The sequence below is a fragment of the Fusarium oxysporum genome, chromosome 10 (assembly GCF_000149955.1).
Source record: "Fusarium oxysporum f. sp. lycopersici 4287 chromosome 10, whole genome shotgun sequence".
Lineage (NCBI taxonomy): Eukaryota > Fungi > Ascomycota > Sordariomycetes > Hypocreales > Nectriaceae > Fusarium > Fusarium oxysporum.
The window spans coordinates 2,007,128-2,025,214 of record NC_030995.1 but is presented as its reverse complement, the minus strand read 5'-3'; the positions used below and the strand labels follow the sequence as shown (position 1 = coordinate 2,025,214).

Below are 18,087 nucleotides of genomic sequence, written 5' to 3'. Positions count from 1 at the left end.
CAAGCCCGCTTACATTCTCCTTGTCAAAGCTTCAAAGGTCATGAGTCCAACTCGATCAAGCCCAATTGACTAAGCTTTAAGCAACCTCCTCATTAACTTCAGCTCTTGAGCCACTGACATTCTCAATTCTAATTCTAGCTGTTCACTCTTCAGCCTTATGAATCATCAATAAAATCATCCGGTCCTTCCCCAGCCAAGCAAAGTCTGAAACAACCCCGTCCCAGTAAAGCGGCCGCTCTACGCAGGGATCACGAAGATCTTCACAAGTTTCAACGCTCGTGCTTTAACCCCGAATGGCTTCGCGCATGTCAGCTTTTGTTTCGCCAGCACCAAACTCCATCTCTTATCCCTGTTGTTCTAAAGGCGGCCGCTCCCAGAAGTTGCACCCTCTTGAGATGAAAGGAGTTTTTGGTGTAATTGTTTCGTGTAGCAGAGTTGTATATATATAAGTTGATGAATGAGAGAATGAGGAATGCTTTTGGTCTGTAGTTTCGTTCGTTATAGGTGTATTGATTACACTGTCCATTCATTGATTGATATCGTTACGTTCTTTTCATCATGTATACTTCTACTCTTCTTCTCACTCTCGTCGCTTCTGCGAGTGCTCACATTGCTTCTTGGAACAAGGGCATGTACTGCAAAGTAAACCTCTCCTGCCATCATCTCATCACTCCATTCTGACTCTCTAGGGCGGCAATGACTCTTCTGTCGACAACGCCAACACCAACCTCGCCGTGAACCCTCTCTACGATCTCCCCAAGTCCAAATGGTGGATGCAAGCCGATCGTGGCTGCGATACCGTGCCTCCTCCCAAGGGCGAGTTCCTTGAGCTTCCAGCCGGGAAATCCTTCATGACCGAACTCGCCAACAACCGTGCCTTCACGACACTCTCTTACAAGGGAGAGTTGACTACAGAATGGCAGGATGGCAAGAACCGCTCTATGCCTTGGAGAGGCCCTGAGGGCGGTTGTCTCATGGATGGTGGTGATGGCTCGGGTGGAGAGTTGCACACCAAGAACATTGAGTCAACTGGTGGAACGGCCTGGGCTATCTCGTACGAGAGCGATATCAGCAAGGTCACCATGGATAACCTTGTTGTTTTCTCTGTGCGATACTAGTAAGACTCCAGTCCGAGACTCATGATCCAAAACTGACGAAACAGCTCTCCTTTCTTTCGCGAGACTTGGTACGACGTCCCAGCCGATATGCCTGCATGCCCTGAAGAAGGCTGCTACTGCGCGTGGCTTTGGATCCCCGATGGCTGTAAGTTTCTCCTCTTGTATACGAAAGCATAACTGACGCCATGAACAGGTGGCCAGCCAAACATGTACATGCAGAACCATCGCTGCAAAGTCACTGGCAGTACTTCCACCAAGAAGCTCGGCAAGCCTAAGCCTCCTGTCTACTGCCGTGACAACCCTACCAAGTGTGTCCCTGGACCCAAGCAGATGATGGCATGGAACCGTGAGTTTATCTCGACCGAGTTTGTGGCTGTTAGTGACTAATATCGTGCAGAGGCTGAAGGCAACAACGTCAACCCCCCTAATGGCAAGACTCCTACTTACAACCAGCGAATGGGGTTCATGGACGGCGCTCAGGACGATATCTTTGTCGATGAATAGATTAGACGGCAGAGAATGGTACGAGTAGTGATCAAGTCCTTCCGGAAGGGCTGACTTTCTCTTCTATCATCCGTGTGGTATAACCCTAGGAATTATATTGTATTCATAAACTCGTGGAGTGCCAGCCTTGTGTTATCAAGGTTAAAAGTGTGTAACGGCATTCTTTTGAGGCCATCTTCTTGCCAGTGACGAATCGTTTCTTTGGTAATTCTAAGTGTAATAATGATACAGCAGATAGTTATCCCAATCCCAGCCTCTACCTATAGTGATACCCAGTAAAACTGCCTTGAGACGCCAATTCGCCGTAGAAAAAACATAATCACCACGCTTCAGCCCTCACGGAATCGTCTGCGTCCCAATTCTCTCGTCGTTCATCGCCGTCAACCTCTTCTTCTTCCTCTTCACCATCCGCCAACTCTGTATCCTCGTTACCCAGAGTTTCTTCGCCGTCCTCACGACTCTCGTCGTGTTCCTCTTCTTCCTCGGCCTCTTCTTCGCCATCGCTCTCTTCAGCTTCGTCGTCTCCCTCACTTTCACTATCAGCGTCTTCGGCCGCTGGACTCGTCGGTATGTTGTCTGAGGTTTGGGAAGATAAGCCCAGGAGGCACTTCCTCATCGTAGTCCTCAGGGACATCGCTGAGGTCACTCTCATCATCGGCTGAATCGTGAATACTGCCTGGCTCACTCTCAGCCTTATCCTCGGCGTGCTCTTCGCCGTTGTCATCATCCACGCCATCTTCATGGTCCTCGTCGTGCTCTTCCTCATGGTCTTCGTGATCCTCTTCGTGTTCTTCTTCATGCTCATCTCCAGCATCCTTCATATCAACATCAACGTCGTGTCCAGCTTCTCGTCGAATCTGAGCATCAGCTTCCTCATCGCTGCCTGCATCGCTTGCATGCTGAATAGGCGTGTGGCTACCACGCTTACCGCTCGAGACACTGCCAACTCTGCTCTTGCTTGACTTGGGCGCCTCCAGAGCTCGGACGACTGCTTGCTCAGCCTTGCGCAAGACATCAGGTCGTCTGACGCCAAGCTTTCGTGCCCGTGGTGCAGCCTCATGCTTCTCTGTCTCCATGGGAGTTGCTGTGCCTGTGATGCTCTCCTGTCCATTGGGCGCATTGAGAATATTTGCGAGCGAGCTGGTGGCTTTTGCCTCTGCTTGCGCTGCTTCGAGCTGGGCCGCAACTTCTTTAGCATGGTGTCGCTCCTCCACGACCTTGCTAGGGTCTGGGCCAGGCAGTGTCTTGGCTATCTCAGAGTAGATCCTGGAGTAACAATCGTTCAGAAGATCATCAATGGGTGCCACTTTCATAAGATTAGCATTGAGTTTCTTCAGCTCGATGGTTTCCTTCATGCAGTTGAACAATGGAATGTCAGCACCGTCGCTTGCGGCCCAGTCTGCGATTCTCTCTCCAATAACCTCGAACTCCTCGCTGGAAAGAGACTTGAACACGTCGTCTGAGACTGGTGACACATGGTAACCTTCTCGTAAGAGCTTGAGGTAAGCCATGCAGCAAGACTGCCATAAATCGGTGAAGTGGTAATAGTCTGCACCCTTCTTTCGAAGACGTCTCAGAAGCTGCTCCAGATTATTGCGATCTGACATAATGACCAATAGCTTGGTCATGAAACGGACGTATTGCTCTGTGTAAACGTGATGTCGACCGGGTCGCTCCGCATCGCACTTCCAGACATTCATAACCATCGTTTTAGTGACCATGCTGTCCCGAAGAATACCGAAAGCAGCCTTTGCTTCCACTAATCTATCGCTGCCCTGCGCCTCATTGGCCTCATCGAACAGGATTCTAGCGTGCCTAATGATGATGCGATGCTGCCAGTTAGACTTATCCTTGTCTCTGAGCTTGGTGAGATTGCGAATAATATACTCCTCCCAATCTTCAGGCTCTGTGAAGGAAGCAAAGTGGTCATCAGGGTTGACAGCTAGCCCAAATGGTTGCTCAGCTAAGATCGCAGCAGCGTCTTTAGATGGTAAGTCTCCTCGAATCACCAGCTTGTGTAAAATGGAAACTATCTTGTAATGTGGCTCGAGGATAGGATCGCTGTTCCTACCCCGTCGAGCATTGTGCGCTACCTTGACTGCTTTCTTAAGTGTATGAATCAGTAGTTCAATGCTGATCTTGGACTTCATGTCCTTGACGTCGAGTTGGTCATCAGAGGTCTGGTACATCTTCCAGTAGCACTTGGAGAGCATGTACGGGTTCCTGTCTCTGTTAGACTCGGCATACACCTGCGCGGGAGCTTCAACTTACTTCCAATCGGTTGGCTTTCGTTGCATTGCCATCCTGAACAGCTTGGCTGCAAATTTCCAGACTTTGTACTCATTCATTTGCGGGTGCAAAATCTTCTTGAAGGTTCCAGCTCCCATATCCTCGATAAAGTACCTTTCTTGATCAGAGTGATGGAACGGTTCCATAGCGAATGGCTCACGGCTCGAGGCATACATTCGCATAGCAAATTTGTGATACAAGTCATGCAAAGGGTCTCCATCGTGCGTTTCAACTTCCACGTTACGGGAGTGTGAAAGCGCGAGGGTATAGCAATGGATAGCATTTCGCTGGAACTTGACCAGCTCAGGTCGGTCCTTGTTCATCTTGTCAGCAGTCCAAAGAACCGACTCATCCAGTTCGTAGTCAAAGCATTCTGCCAACCGGAACCAGGCATCCCATCTGTCTGCAGTGAACTGAAGTTGGAGTCGCAAGAAAGTCGCACCTATACGCAAATCGTCGGTTGCGCCAGGAGTCTGTCTACGATTCAAGTCGACACCCTTGAACTTAGTGAGAGCCATCATGCCGAGCAAAAAGAACCAGCCATGAGTCGCGAGGATGGTCTCCGGCGTGTTAACAGACACAGCGTCGACTGAAACTTCCCCAGTAAGGGCTCTGTACAGACGCAGTGGGTGTATAGGCCTCTTCAAGTATTCGGTAAAGTTGCGGAGATTGTGATACATCTGAGACGTTGACTTTGCCTGGCCAAGAGTCTGCTGCATGTGATCAATTGTTGTCTTGAGATCTGACTTGAGGAGATCTTTCATGGGCATGCGATTCGCGAGAATAGTAACCCTCTCCACGAGTTGCATGGTCTGTCGCTTCTCAAGCTTCTCGGGAGGACAGGCATGATCCTGGACTTCCCAAACGCCTGCCCCAAGTTTGAGGCCATGTAAATCGTAGAGCACTTGTCCAAGATAGTCTTCCCAGTTCTCAATGTTCTTGAGCTTGAGAAGTTCGACACGCATAACCTTGAGGAAGATCTTGTTGGAAGCTTTGCAGAACTTGCGAATGCCAATAACCTGGTGGATGGCGGCGAGGAAGTCGGCCAGGTCCTTTTCGAGCCCGATTATGCAATTGTCCTCGTTGATGCCAGCCTTGAACATGGTGTATTGGAGGCACCATGCACGAATCTGCATTTCCTTCAACTTGTTCTTGAGTGATTGGAGGGCTGCTTTCGAAGCAGCATTGCCAGGACGTTCTGTCTTGAGGCCAATACGAACCTCGTCTTCGCAGAGGCTCGACACGTGCAGTAAACAGTTGACCTTGGCGAGCGCGGCAGTGGTGGATTTGATGTGAGCGTCGTCAATAATTTCGAAAGCAGTGTTATCATTGAGCGCAGAGTACAGCGCACTAATGAGTAGCTCATCCAGCGATTTCAGAGTGCGCATCAAGAGCAACTTCCTGGAGTCGGCCGGAGTGTTGGCATATGTTTCGCCTTCCAGATCTGATACGATTAACTCAATGCTCTTTAGGCAACAAGAGAATTTCTTGGTGGGATAACCGATAGCATCGTAAGCGGCTCCTAAACGTGACCACAGAAACAACCTAAGCTCTGTGCTACTGTTATGAAGAAATTTCCATAGATCTTGCAGGCTCTGACTTGCACAGTCCGAAAGTGACTTCTTTTGCTTGCCGCTTGAGCTTGCATCATCAGCTTCAGTACCCGGACTCTCGGAGTCTGACTCCCGGGGGGGGGCGCAGACTGAAGAAGGGTTGAGAACGGGCTCTAGCGTCTCAATGACAGATACTGGATCCTCCATGTTGTCCTGAAACAATCCGAGGAAAAAGTCCATTGTCGTGAGCTTGGAGATTTCGCGATCAGCGGCTTCTGGGGAGATCGTTGGCATGACCACATTGTTTGGCAGTGAAATGGTTGGGATCTTCTCATCTGCCAGGTGATCCCGTAGAGATGTCCACATGAGAAGAATGTGTTCGCGCACGGGCTGCTCAGAATGTGAAGACACAAGAACTGAGGTCCATAAGAAACGTGCTGAAAGTTCATCATTTGAAGGGCGGTCAAGTGCTTGGATGTAAGCAGAAGCAACATCAAGCCACCGTCCGAGGCGGTATTTGGTCTTCATACGAGTTGCATAATCCACAACGCTACTGGGGTTGGTGATGAGTTCGTATATGTCGATATGAAGTTCATAGATCATAGGGACGATGGTTTCGAGCTCGGCCAGCTTCTCGAGTGAACCAGCAGCCAACTCCATTTTTTCAGTGATTCTTTGATGCAAAGCTGAATCCGAATGATTGAGCATTTGGACTACAGATAGCTTCATCTTGTCGGACCACTTGGTTGTTGCATAGCTCTGGCTAACAGCTCTGACCCATTCATATGCGACATCTTCAACGGTCATCCACGATCGAGATTCTCCGACCTTTGTAGCAAACGACCTTAAGCCCTGTGTCTCATTGAAAGTCGGCGTTGAGTTCTGGTCTTGCGAACTTGTCTTCGCATGCTCCAAGAAAGATGATGGACCGAGAGGGGCTTGTTCATTCTTGTGCAAGAACACCTTGGCGACCTCCTCGCGAAAGTCAACAATGGCACTGCTCAGATCTCCTGCGGCCAGATTCGTAATCTTTCCTGGTCGATCTTCAACAGCGCATGAATCGATGAGTTCAGTGATGAAATCGAAGGTCGACTTGTCGTCCACGCCCAGATTTTCCAGAACGCTCTTGGTCATTTGGAATAGGTTTTGGTCAGCGCCTTGGTAAGGCTGCAATTGATTAGCGATTAATGTGCTGGGATCAGTTGATTCCTCAGCTTGTAGTGTTTCTCTTCGTCGAACTCGTTTACTGCGTTTCTCGGTCGCATTCTCTTCTTCCGCACCGTCTGGCAGTCCCGCTGCAGATTGCGATCGTTTTCTTGTTGATACTCCGTTGGCTTCTTTTTTGGTTTGGTCACCAGCCTTTTGGCTGTCTTCGGTGGCCTCAGATGCAGCCTTCTGATCCTTGGGTTCTGCTTCGGGGCTACTCTTCTCAGACGGTTCCGCTGGCTGGATCGGCCTTCCTATCGCAACTTGAATCTCTGAACTGATGCTTTCAGAATCGTTCGAGGGTGTTTCTACGACAACCTCGTCCACGCTGCTCTGTACGATTTCATCAAATATGTCAAATACCTCGGTGGAATTTGTAAGACAATTTATGAGTTCATCACCAAGACTTGCCCAGGAGGACACTGTCTTGGGGTCGCTGCGGCTTGCATCCTCGGCTTCTCTCATTTCTGTGTCTTCCACAGTCTGATCCTGAGTAACGGGGTCTTTGGGTGGTATCAATGACCTAGTCGGGTCTGGTAGAAAGGGGATGGGATCAAGGTGGCGCTTGAGAAGAGCAGGCATTTTCTTCTTAAGCCAGGGAGCCATTATTGGATGCGATAGAGCCATCTCGTCGCCAAGAAGCTGCAATTGGTCTTTCAACTGCTCACCTGCCATGCCTTCCGCTAAAGAGGGAGGCTCAACTTCCACAACAGCCGGGTCGTCATCCAACTCAATCGCAGCCTCAAGACAATACCGCTTGATACGGTGGCTATTCATGGCGCCCGCGAATCGAGCAGCCCTTCTCCAGAGCTCTGGATCGGATGGGTCCTGGTCCAAAGCAGTCATCCAGCTATCCAAAACTTTGTTTCCATGGTCGCCATGATATTTCAGTCGGGTCTTTTCCTTGAATGCCGGGTTTGAGGTAGATTCGTCCTTGTACTTGTCGACAAAGAACTGGCCGTAGTTTTTGTAGGATAAGTAGAGCGCTTGAGCAAGACTAGCTGCGACACCATCTGCCCCTCCGGCATCGACATCTAATCCTCCATCTGTGAGGGAATGGTCCAAGTTGGACACATCTGGTTGACCGTCTGCATGTCGCTCTGCTCGTTCGTAGTCAGTTTTGGCTTCTCGGTATTTGAAGATCTCGGATTCGAATAGCTCGTTGTATGCGGTTTCGGCAGCTTCGCGCGATCGGGGTCCTTGTGCATGGAGTTTTAAGGCATTCTGGAACCTTTTTAGAGCTTCGTCGACCTGGAATAGGTCAGTTAGTGTGCGCGATTGTTTAGTTACCTATCAATCTCACATGAATCTCCTTTGTGGTATCGATTTGTTCATCGATATTATCCTCTGGCTCGAGGTTGATTGCTTGGAATGCCGGCTTTAAATATTTAATTAGCAAAGATTCTCTCCAACATCTGGGGATCGTACCATATTGGCGGTCGCAATGCTTCTAAAGCAACAGCCGACATTCGTGTTTGCGATAAAGGATATATCCTAAGAAGTTGGCTATTTTGATGAGAGTTTGGGGTCAATTCGACATGCTTAGCGGATGTCCACCTCATTAATTGCCCTGACGAAAGCGCGTTCTAAGACGCGGATCATTTCAGCCCCATTACGCCACACAGAGACTCGGTTTGTTGCGGTAGGAGCACGTGGATGTGGCGGTGTTTAGAGCTGCACGGCCCCTAACGTGGCCTGGACTAACTCAGTACGTAGCTCCAGCTATCAAGGAGAGCAAGGAGCAAGGCCAGATCTTAAGGAGGGACCAGCAACTGTTGGCTTCCACATCTTACGCCAGCTCCGCAGTCCTCGATTCGAGAACAAAGAGATCGCAACCGACCTCGACTTTTCCCTCTTTATTCCCTAGACGAGTCAATTTCGACAATCCTCGCCACAATTTCGACTCTAAATTTTCATTAGCGGTTCACGAGGAGCTCGTCGTCATGGTCGCGCCAGCGGTCCCTGAGTGCGCAACACCATCGAGATGCTTGGCGTTCATATAGCTAATCTCAAGATAGAATCACCGAGGAGATCCTCCACGAGTCGATCGATGCACGAACCGAATCCCTCTCTGGTCTAAGAGAACTTGGTCCTCCCGATCTTGTTCATCTTCTCAAGCATGCCGTGCGAAACCCAGCTAAACAGGTATGCAAGCTTCTCGGCGCAAGGGAGACCAGGAACTAATTTCTGAAGACTGGCGTTTATCACCATGTTACCGGCGTCGATGCATCCTCTTCTGCGAGTCTAGCAGCATATATTAATACCCTAACCTACAAAGAATCTGGGCCAAATGCGACAAACAAGATTGTCGAGGGTGTCTACTGGTGCGTCATGACTCCTATGCGCCCCTGCATTCGCGATTGCAGGCCCTAATTCTGAATAGTTGCTACAATGCCTTCTCGCGACTCGACATGCGCGTACACGTATCGATCCCCGGAACCGTAGAAAGCTACTGCGTTGACGAACGAGGCGAGAAGAGGAAAGCATCGGAGGAGCTTTGGCTGGAGACTTATCTATGCAGTGTTCTTCGAGCTTACTCATACGCAGACGATGGCAGCGGCGATACCATTCGAAAGATCATGGGTGTTCGAAGATTCAATCCTGTTACAAACACTGAAACCGAGCATCGTTTCCTCCATGCCGCAGAACAGCTCTTCTTTAGGGGTATGCCACCCCAAACTGGCTAATCTACCTAGGCTAACCAACTTTCTAGGATGGCAGCTGGGTTCCGATTCTGTGGTTCAGGTGCCTACCAACGTGTCGAATCACCTAACTACGGGTCTGCTCAAGTACCTCGAGACAACCGGACGATATGCCTCTGGAATCAACTTGTTTGAGAAACTTCGAACGCAAAGCGTTGAGGTATCATCTCTACTGGCAAAGGTCATGTTCATGGGCCATGAGGAGGTTGCTGGTGTCCGAACGCTTCACCAGTCCTTGCAAGAGACTCCTATGGACTATGTCATGCTCGACACTCAAGCTGAATTCCTGTTGCACAAGGCCAAGAGTGCCCCTACGCCTGAGCTTAGAGACGAAAGACTCAAGATGTCTCTTGGCTGTGCGGATCGCGCTACTGTCGCTGCCCCAACCGAGTTCAGCACCTGGGCGAGACTGGCTCAAGTCTACGTAGCTATGGAGGATTGGGACAATGCGCTCACCATTCTCAACTCATGCCCTATGTTCACTTACCAAGACAAGGACACGCCTCTGATGCCAGAACCAAAGGAGGTTCACTTGCCAACCCTCCCCGAAACTCGCCTTGACGAGATTGACAGCGAGCCTGAATCACGATACTCAGAACAGGTCGACCCTAGCTTGCTCAACCTGCGCGCAGCATCCTACAGGGGCACTTTTAAGAAGGCGTATGACATTCTGACCGAGATGACGGCCAAGATTGGCTGGGATCAGTTGCTGAAGATCAGGAGTAATGTATTTGTGATGGAGGATGAGTATCGCACAGAGAAGCAAGAGGCTACTCAGCCAGCCTCTTCAGCGAAGAGAACTCCTAGCACAGATGGTCTACGGGGCACACCTGATCAGACCGTCAACCAAGATGATGAGACCGAGGATGAAGAGGCAGAGAAGCTTGATGAGGCCACTTCCAAAGCTGAGGAAGCCAGCGAGGAAGTCCCTGCCACCAACGGTACTAGCGAACAGGATAAGATCGAGAAGCCTTCTAATGTTATCGATCCAGGCGAGGCAAAGGCGGACAGTGAGGTAGGCTTTATTTACATATCATTCAGGATCAAAGCTAACAATTCACAGACAACCAAGAATGACGAGCATCTGTCCAAGCTCAACACCAAGCGTCTTTGTGAGCGCTGGCTAGACAGCCTCTTCATGGTGCTCTACGAAGACCTGCGTGTCTACACAATCTGGCGTACCCAGATGGCTCAGTACCGCGCCCAGCAGATGCAGTACAAGAAGTCGGCAGAGGAGTGGGAGATCCTTGGTTCTCTCGCCGAGCGTCTTCAGCACGTCGACGAAGCTGTCGAGGCGTATCGCGCATGCCTATCAATCCGATTCAGCCCCAAGGCCCTCGCGGGCATCCTACGTGTCTTTGAAAAGACCAAGAGCACAAGAGAGACGGTGGCATCCGTCATCCGACTAGTGACATGGCAGTACCGATGGTACAGCGAGTTCAGCCCTGAGCTGCTGCACACGATACGGACTCTTATCGAGGACGAGGGAGCAGTGAAGGTCCGAAGCATCATTCAAGCTACTAGCTTGCCGCAGAATGTGCTGGATCTCACACATCACTATGCTGCGCTGTGCGCAACATTCAGGAGCAGTGGTACCGACGGTTAGGATTGAGCGATATGATCTGTTTCAAAAGGATGTTTGTCGATGATGGATGTTTAGATATACATTGGGGAGATGCGTGGTATAGGAGCAAGCTAATTGACGATTCAAGTCCTTGGTAGGGTAAAAGTTTCGTTCAGGGAGTTTCTGGGTGATGCGTGATTCAGTGTTGGAAGAACAGTAATGCGATGTATATCAGTATGAGCAGCATGACCCTTGGGTATCTCGGGTTGTTCTTGGTTTGGATCTCCTGTAACCTTGATTCTGTGTTGAACAGCTACGATACTTGATGCTCTTATGCTGGAACCCTTCCCTTCAATGGGTGAAAGTAGTCTCCTCTCGAGAAATAGGATGCCGCCATGCGCTGTGCTCCGGCAGCCAGGCTCCTCTAATGTGCATCTGTTTCAATCCTATATCCGATTACTTATATTTTCTCAACTGTTTATCAGAGTCCAACACTTAAAGAGTTCCCTGAGTCTGTCTGAGCCCTGTCTAATGTCTTAGCGTAATAGAGCAAGATAGCATATAGACAACCTTGTTATTTTATTTTTTTTATATAAACACTGACATGCAGCACAATTTCCCGCGTCTCTCAGACCGATTCTTTCAGAGTCCCGCCAATATCCCATAGTAATGGATGCGTTTCCTCAAAGCACTGCAACCTGAAGGTTCTCGCTCATAACTTCACTGCTCCACTACGTTTCATCAATGAGCCTGCCCCACAGAAGCTTTAAGATGGCTAAGGTAGGGGGGGCAAGAAAACTTAGGACCCTGATCCTCAGTGAGAAAAAGAATTAGGTAAGTTAGGTACTTATATCGTAGCAGGCCTTTAGACCAATTAATTTTGGCAGCCTGGCTTAGCATCAGAAGTTTTCTTGCTTCCTGGGTGATGGATTGCAGGTAAGGTACGGTACGCTAAGCTTCGTAGGTACATCGATAGCTGTTGCCTCCAACAGCAGCAAGGTACCCCACCATCGTCATACCTTTCCTTTCCTTCTACACCTCCTGCTTCCAACTTCAACATCTGCATCTGCATCTACATCACGCAAACAGTCTATCGCTCAACCCATCATCATTTCAATATCGAGACTATCAAGAGAATAGCCCCGCAAGTGAAGGAGAGGCACAACATCATCCCCCATCCATAAGAAAAGCTAGGTAATAGCTACATCGTCCGACAATGTCCAAGCGTATCACAAAGGTAAATCCTCCTCCCTTCCATTCTTGATACCACCGATTAACATATTCAAGGAATTCGCTGAGATTTCTCAAAACCCGCCTGAGGGTTTCACCGTTTCCCTCCCACCTGATGAGTCCATCTACACCTGGCATGTAACGCTCACGGCACCTGAGTCATCTCCCTACTACCCAGGCAAATTCGGAATCGTCCTGACCCTGCCAACTGGGTACCCCTTCAAGCCGCCTGTCGTCAAGTTCGTCACTCGGATCTATCACCCCAACGTCACAAACGACGGCCAAGGCAACATCTGCCTTGGCCTCCTCAAGCCCGATGCTTGGAAACCTAGCACGCAGCTCCGCGCCGTTCTCGAGGGCCTTCGTAATCTCCTAGAGGAGCCCCAGATCGACAGCCCTCTTGAGGAGCGCATTGCTCAAGAGTATCAGAACAACCGTGACGAGTTTAATAAAACCGCTAAGAAACAAGTTGAGCAGTATGCAATGGGTTCACCTGATTTCCCTCCAGTTGCCTAGAATGACAGCCATGGAAACAACGGGTGCTGCGTCGTAATACCAGGACCTTTCGGTATAGATGCTACGTCTGCGCCTCCCGCTCTTGCACCTCAATCGTATTTCAGACCACAAATACCAGTAACAAGGCTGAGACACGTTACACACCCTAGAATGCTACGCCCCCATTGCCTTTGGACCATCAAAGTCCACAGCAAAGAGAACAGGCATGGGAAATCATGCAGGAAGTAGCACAAAGACAACTAGAATATGACCAACACCGGATTGATTTAGTGGAAGATATCATCACATCGACTTACGAGGGGGAGGGGGAGCGACAAGGGCGAGGAAGGTTCAGAAACTGGTTGCGTGGCATCAGGAGGCATCTTGCTAGGTGTCTTGGGACTTTTATAGCGAATGCTTGAAAAGGGCGAGATCAGCTAAATGGAATAGCGAACACACATGATGTATCTTGATGCCTCTCCAGGGTTTCTATCAGTATATCATTATTGGAAAGGAAAATCCAGATGAACTACAGCGACGAAAGACGACTTCTCTCTCATCACAAAGTCCTCCAGATCATTGTGGACTCATGTACATCAGGTAATCTTTGCCAGTCCTTTGGTGTCATGGCAAAAGACGTGCTATGGTATACGTAGAATTTCTCAAGGGCGAGCCTGGTAAGCAACAATGTTTGTCATGCTATGTCATGAAACTCACTGCTGATTGAAGCTAACTCAGCTGAAGTCGGATGAATGGAAACGTGAGACCTTAGTCCCAAGTGAGAAATCCTAGATCAGATGTGTTTAGTATGACAAACGCTCAACTTTGACACTTTAGTTTTTGCATCCTTCTGAGAATACTCCAGTCTCAAGGTCAGTGTCAGTGTCAGTGTCAGCATACCTGTTCAATCCTTCTCAGTTATTTCAGCGCAACATGGCTGATTTTTGTCTCACTTTTGACCATGCTCACAAGACTCATCATGAGACATTATCATTTATCACGAGTAAATATCCCGATCACCTTGTCTTAGACAGATCGAAGCGTGTGGACAACGGTGGGACATCAATAGACCTCGCGCGGAGGCAAATAGAACAGTCATGTAATTATCTTTCATTCCATTAGGGTATCAAAAAAGGTTTTCCCCCAAATCTACTCCTCGACAATAAGGTTCTACCCAGTTCATACATAATTTTCCCCCCATCTATATGAAAATCAGACACCGCCTGGCTTTGCCAGTCCTTTGCATCCTAGCCATGCCTCCCTCCGTAAGAAGTCTTTTTCTTCCCTACAAGAGTGCTGTAAGGTTGGTGGTGCTTTTTTTGTCTTGTCGCAATGCAGCCGTAAACCATCGTCATCAAGTGTAAAACAGTGTTCCTTTTTTAGGTTCCATTCCATCCTGTACATTCCAGCCGTCCAACGCTGATCCCTCCCCGCTGCTTTAAGACATTGTGAACGAGCTCCTCTGAATATTGGGGAGCTGAAAAAGAAATAAAGGAAATTTTGAAAGGAAGGTTGAGTATGAAAGTGAATAAAGAAAAAAAGGAAGACATAATGCCGGCTAAATCGAGAAATAGACCATGCCTTCCATTGAAACGCCATTCCATGATAAGGTTCGGTGGCTCACACCTGTTTCAGTGCGAGCCAGGGTGTACCGAAATGAGAAAGAAGATGAGGTAGTAAAAGGAGATGTTGAAGGAGTGTTGAAGGGTTGAGGTGATGTGATAATGTTGACGCGGCTCAGACGTTTAATTTCCTGGTGTTTCGGGTCGGGGTAGACAGTGGTGGCTGTTCTCCGACTCCGACTATCCCACGTTCCACGTCTTGCCCTGACGGACTCGATCCAGCTGCGCCTTAGCTCGTCGTTGCTGACGCTTTTCATCAATCTGGACCTGGCTGAGGTGCCCGAAGCCATTCCGTCGTTTGAAGCAAGCCTCCATAAGGGCGTTAGCGTCGATCAGCCGGCGAGGCATCGATTGCACGACACCAAACATTTCCATAGGATCGGCTACAGCCCGAATCTCGCTCTCACCCAGCTTGAAGATGGCTAGTGCAATGCGGAACAGAGTCTTGGAACCCTCGTAGAAGAAGACATCCCACACGCGGAGAGTAGTCTCAATCGGGAGCGTTCCAATGAAGCAACTCATAAACCAAGCCGTCATGCAAAGAGTGATTGGTGGAAGTCGGTCAGTTGGTGTTGACATGCGTGCGAGTTCCTTGCGACGCGAACGAGTGAGGCGAATGGATTTGCTTGTCGAGGGTCGTGAGTTGGGATCAGCCTCAAGCTCGCCACCGACCTTGTCCCAGACGGCAGGCATGGAGGTACGCATCTCAGTCATGAGAACGCCCAGATCAATCTTGGAGCCCTCGAGACTCATCTCATGGGTGCCGGGGAGGTAGATGCGTGTAATGACATTGAGAAGCCAAAAGCACTGCTCCTCAGTGTCAACAAACAGAAGGAGAAGACCAGCAAGGAAATTCAAGCTCTGGCAGTATCCGATCCGAGGGTTGTAGACAGCAAAGGCATGGAGCACGCGGCGAAGAGAAGTGATGATTGGTGTCTCTCCGTCCACATTGGGAGGCGCTGGGCTAGAGCCCCGAGTAGAGTCCGACATTGTTGATTGGCTTTCTCTAGCGCTGCTCGATGCCGTGTCCATCCCGCCGGGAGGCTTGAACTTAATGTTGTCAGGGAATGTCCGATGCAAATCTCGCTCGATAGCTTCAGCATCCACGTCCTTAGCTCGCTTAGTTGTTAGCTTATCGTAGAGACCCGAGTGCTTTGCCAGAATGGCGGGACCACCAGCGTAGTAGAACCAAGCTGCACCGCGCCATTCCGGAGGAATGCCCTTGCGAACAAAGCGTTTTGTCTTTGCGTTGGGAGCAGGGAATCGGTTGGGGTGATCTGTCATGAGAGCGTTATCCTTGAGGTAGGCATTCCACTTCTTCCGGCGGCGTGCCAGGTACTCGGTGTATCCAGCATTTCAGGTATCGTATTGCTGCCGCGTCACGTACTGGTTCTCCTTCTTGAAGCCGTATCGGTCACGAGCGCCAGGGTCCTCAGGCTCGACAGGTTCAGGTGCAATAACAGGTGGTGGAGGGGCGTATACTGGCTCAGGTACAGGCTGAGGCTCAGGAATGGGTGCGGGTGCTGCTGTCGGTGTTGGTTCAGGTGCGGGCTCCGAAGCGTAGCCCATATTGCGTCCAGATTCAGGGGTTTCGGGTCGCTCGGAAGGCTCACCAACGGGTGAGAGGGGCGCGGAGACAGGTGGTGCGCTTGTGGGAGTTGGTTCGACAGCGGAAGAAGGTTGTTCATTAAGAGAAGGCTCAGAGTCCAAAGACTTGGCCGAATCTCGCTTTTCGTTCATTCCGCGACCGTAGTTTTCGGCGATATGAGGAACTGATGATGTGAAGGCTGGATGGGTGAAGATCATCTTGGACATTCGAATCTCCATGTCAAGGGTCGAGTTGGACTCTTGAACCTTGCGTTGAGGAAAATCCTCGTCATCTGCATCGTCTCTGATGCTGTGTCGCTGATCCATGTCTGAGGTTGATGTCACGGGGCGAGAATTTCTGTTGTGATGATCAGGGTAGTGCACGTCGTCTTCGTCGTCGTCGAAACCTTGCTCGTACATGCCCATAACATCCTCAAGGCTCGGTTCGTCGTGTTCGGGGTCGTTGTCGTTTTCAGGGTTGACTTCTTGCTCCCCTTCGCCTTCAGGGCTCGGATATAATGATGTGACGGAGCTGTCCTTTGTAAGGACGCTACTTCTCTCAGTTACTGCAGTTCCTGGAGCAGTAGATTCTGTGAATTGAGAGCGAAAGCTCGATCTAAATTCTTCACCACTCATCCACGGGGCGACGACAGGGCTCGGTGAGGCCGACCCTGGGTTGGAGTAGCTTAATGGTGGCCGTGCGGCGGAAGCTGTCGCACCATTGGCCGTCCGAGCACGGGGCGCTCGAGGCTCATAAAAGTCGTTGGAAGGTGGAGATAGGACCGAGTGGTAGGTAGATGAAGACTGACAAGATGAAACTGAAGGACCGCGGGGACGTGGAGGAGGAGGCCATAAGGGATGTTGCGAAGGTGATACAAGCTCCAGGTACTGGTCGGCGGGATTGAGGCCGGGGGTAGAGGGCGATGTAGCGGTCGCAGTCGCGGTAGCGGTAGCGGTAGCCAGGGTACTGTGGACTGGTCGTGGCTTAGGCGCGTCTGTCATTGGCTGGCGGATACTTTGCTTCCGCGGCCGCGAGAAGTTCTCCACGGTGGGTGGTAGGCTGTCGTAGGCGCGCAGGTCAGCCAGTGACGATTTGGATGTCAGAAATGTCGGAGACGTGTTTCGAGATTCGACAGGAGTGCTTGCCGCAGTATCGTAGCTTAAAGGTGAGGGCGAGTGCGGAGAGTCAAATGGTGATCCTGCTCGTTGTGATATTGACTGTCCAAGAATAAATCTTGAAGGGTTTGACATTGAATCCCATCTTGGTGAAACTGGCAAAGGAGGTAAATGTGACAGAGACTCATCAGAGGGTTGGCGAGTATGTCGGTAGGCTGATCCAAACGGCACTATCTGAACCCGAGGAGATGCTAACGGAGACATTGATGGTGAAGTCATAGGCGATGCATAAGGTGATGCATCACTTGTCGAGGTACCTGGTGCAAGGCTACTGTTCTCACTATCCCGTTGTCGATTACCATAAAAGGCAAACTTGCCTCGGGTTGCATGTGGTGAACCCGGAGCGTCGGGTACAGAAATAGCGAGGGGAGTCATGGTGTGATGCACTTGGCAGTCGTGGAATCAGATGCTGCTGCTGGGCGCCAGAGGCTGGCAAAAACTATGGTCGCCCAGCGGGCAGGTATAAATTTGCTTACAAAACGAAGTTTCGCTTTGTGTGCAAGGGTATCGAATTTTTGGTCGTGTTCGTCGTTTCGTCGGTGATGCAGTTGGTAACGTTCAGTTAGTCACTGTACTGCGTCCTCCGGCAAGGTGCGCCGACCGTAGCAGCGCAGATATCTGAAAATGAAGAGATCGTATTTGATAAAATGTAGCAATAGCTCTTGGCCATTGCTGTCGGTTCTAGAACAAGGTATTCGATCCGCAACTGGAATTTGGCAAAGGCCGGGCCAGAAGCAAAAAAAAGCGGTTGCTTTGGTGGTGAAGGTTTCGGCGGTTCGTGAGCGAGGGTCGAGTATCGTTCCAGAGTTTCGAAACAAGCCGCACAAAAAATGATGGCAAGAACCTCAGTCACAAGCACAGCTATCTAACCAAGAAGTCGATCGGTGTTGAAGAACGAATGCGAGAAAGAGTTGGTCTTTGGAGACAAGGCGGATTCGGTGTGGGCTGGACAAAGGTATGATTCCTGTGGAAAATGATGGGTGTCGAGAGATGGAGAGTCTTACCAGATGAATTCAGGAATCAATCCAGTATGCCTCTACA

At 50.0% G+C, this 18,087-nt stretch overlaps 5 protein-coding genes across 7 annotated transcripts; 3 read left to right on the top strand and 2 right to left on the bottom strand.

Moving 5' to 3' along the window:
• The first annotated feature begins 401 nt into the window (after positions 1-401).
• Positions 402-1,781, top strand: FOXG_11625 (uncharacterized protein). Its single transcript, XM_018391338.1, has 5 exons — positions 402-642; positions 690-1,117; positions 1,163-1,263; positions 1,312-1,464; positions 1,516-1,781. Exons 1-5 carry the CDS (start codon positions 559-561, stop codon positions 1,620-1,622), a joined length of 873 nt encoding a protein of 290 aa, XP_018249961.1. The 5' UTR covers positions 402-558; the 3' UTR covers positions 1,623-1,781.
• On the bottom strand, positions 1,694-8,251 carry FOXG_11624 (histone transcription regulator 3). Of its 2 annotated transcripts, XM_018391337.1 has the most exons (5): positions 8,099-8,219; positions 7,974-8,048; positions 3,894-7,921; positions 2,551-3,845; positions 1,778-2,466 (listed from the first exon to the last, which is right to left on the bottom strand). In XM_018391337.1, exons 1-5 carry the CDS (start codon positions 8,099-8,101, stop codon positions 2,162-2,164), a joined length of 5,706 nt encoding a protein of 1,901 aa, XP_018249960.1. In that variant the 5' UTR covers positions 8,102-8,219; the 3' UTR covers positions 1,778-2,161. The 2 variants fall into 2 exon arrangements, with proteins under 2 accessions (XP_018249959.1, XP_018249960.1); XM_018391336.1 differs by having other exon boundaries at positions 1,694-3,845; positions 8,099-8,251.
• A 147-nt stretch (positions 8,252-8,398) lies between these two features.
• FOXG_11623 (uncharacterized protein) lies at positions 8,399-11,429 on the top strand. 2 transcript variants are annotated; one of them, XM_018391334.1, is made up of 6 exons: positions 8,399-8,636; positions 8,689-8,815; positions 8,864-8,994; positions 9,054-9,334; positions 9,384-10,387; positions 10,436-11,429. In XM_018391334.1, the coding sequence occupies exons 1-6, from the start codon at positions 8,614-8,616 to the stop codon at positions 10,976-10,978; spliced, it is 2,109 nt and encodes a 702-aa protein (XP_018249957.1). In that variant the 5' UTR covers positions 8,399-8,613; the 3' UTR covers positions 10,979-11,429. The 2 variants fall into 2 exon arrangements, with proteins under 2 accessions (XP_018249957.1, XP_018249958.1); XM_018391335.1 differs by lacking the exons at positions 8,399-8,636; positions 8,689-8,815 and having other exon boundaries at positions 8,819-8,994.
• Positions 11,430-11,768: 339 nt separating this feature from the next.
• On the top strand, positions 11,769-12,682 carry FOXG_11622 (ubiquitin-conjugating enzyme E2 D/E; the record flags this gene model as incomplete). Its single annotated transcript, XM_018391333.1, has 2 exons — positions 11,769-12,173; positions 12,224-12,682. Exons 1-2 carry the CDS (start codon positions 12,153-12,155, stop codon positions 12,680-12,682), a joined length of 480 nt encoding a protein of 159 aa, XP_018249956.1. The 5' UTR covers positions 11,769-12,152.
• Positions 12,683-14,463: 1,781 nt separating this feature from the next.
• On the bottom strand, positions 14,464-17,421 carry FOXG_11621 (uncharacterized protein; the record flags this gene model as incomplete). Its single annotated transcript, XM_018391332.1, has 2 exons — positions 14,464-15,621; positions 15,667-17,421. The coding sequence occupies 2 exons, from the start codon at positions 17,419-17,421 to the stop codon at positions 14,464-14,466; spliced, it is 2,913 nt and encodes a 970-aa protein (XP_018249955.1).
• Positions 17,422-18,087: the final 666 nt, after the last annotated feature.

Coding starts and splice junctions, on each gene's coding strand:
- FOXG_11625 (XM_018391338.1), top strand. CDS start 559: ATGTATACTTCTACTCTTCTTCTCACTCTCGTCGCTTCTGCGAGTGCT. Junction 643..689: donor ACAAGGGCATGTACTGCAAA/GTAAACCTCTCC, acceptor CTGACTCTCTAG/GGCGGCAATGACTCTTCTGT. Junction 1,264..1,311: donor GCTTTGGATCCCCGATGGCT/GTAAGTTTCTCC, acceptor CGCCATGAACAG/GTGGCCAGCCAAACATGTAC.
- FOXG_11624 (XM_018391336.1), bottom strand. Junction 7,922..7,973: donor ATACCACAAAGGAGATTCAT/GTGAGATTGATA, acceptor GACCTATTCCAG/GTCGACGAAGCTCTAAAAAG. Junction 3,846..3,893: donor CGAAAGCCAACCGATTGGAA/GTAAGTTGAAGC, acceptor TAACAGAGACAG/GAACCCGTACATGCTCTCCA.
- FOXG_11623 (XM_018391334.1), top strand. CDS start 8,614: ATGGTCGCGCCAGCGGTCCCTGA. Junction 8,995..9,053: donor ATTGTCGAGGGTGTCTACTG/GTGCGTCATGAC, acceptor AATTCTGAATAG/TTGCTACAATGCCTTCTCGC. Junction 9,335..9,383: donor AGAACAGCTCTTCTTTAGGG/GTATGCCACCCC, acceptor CCAACTTTCTAG/GATGGCAGCTGGGTTCCGAT.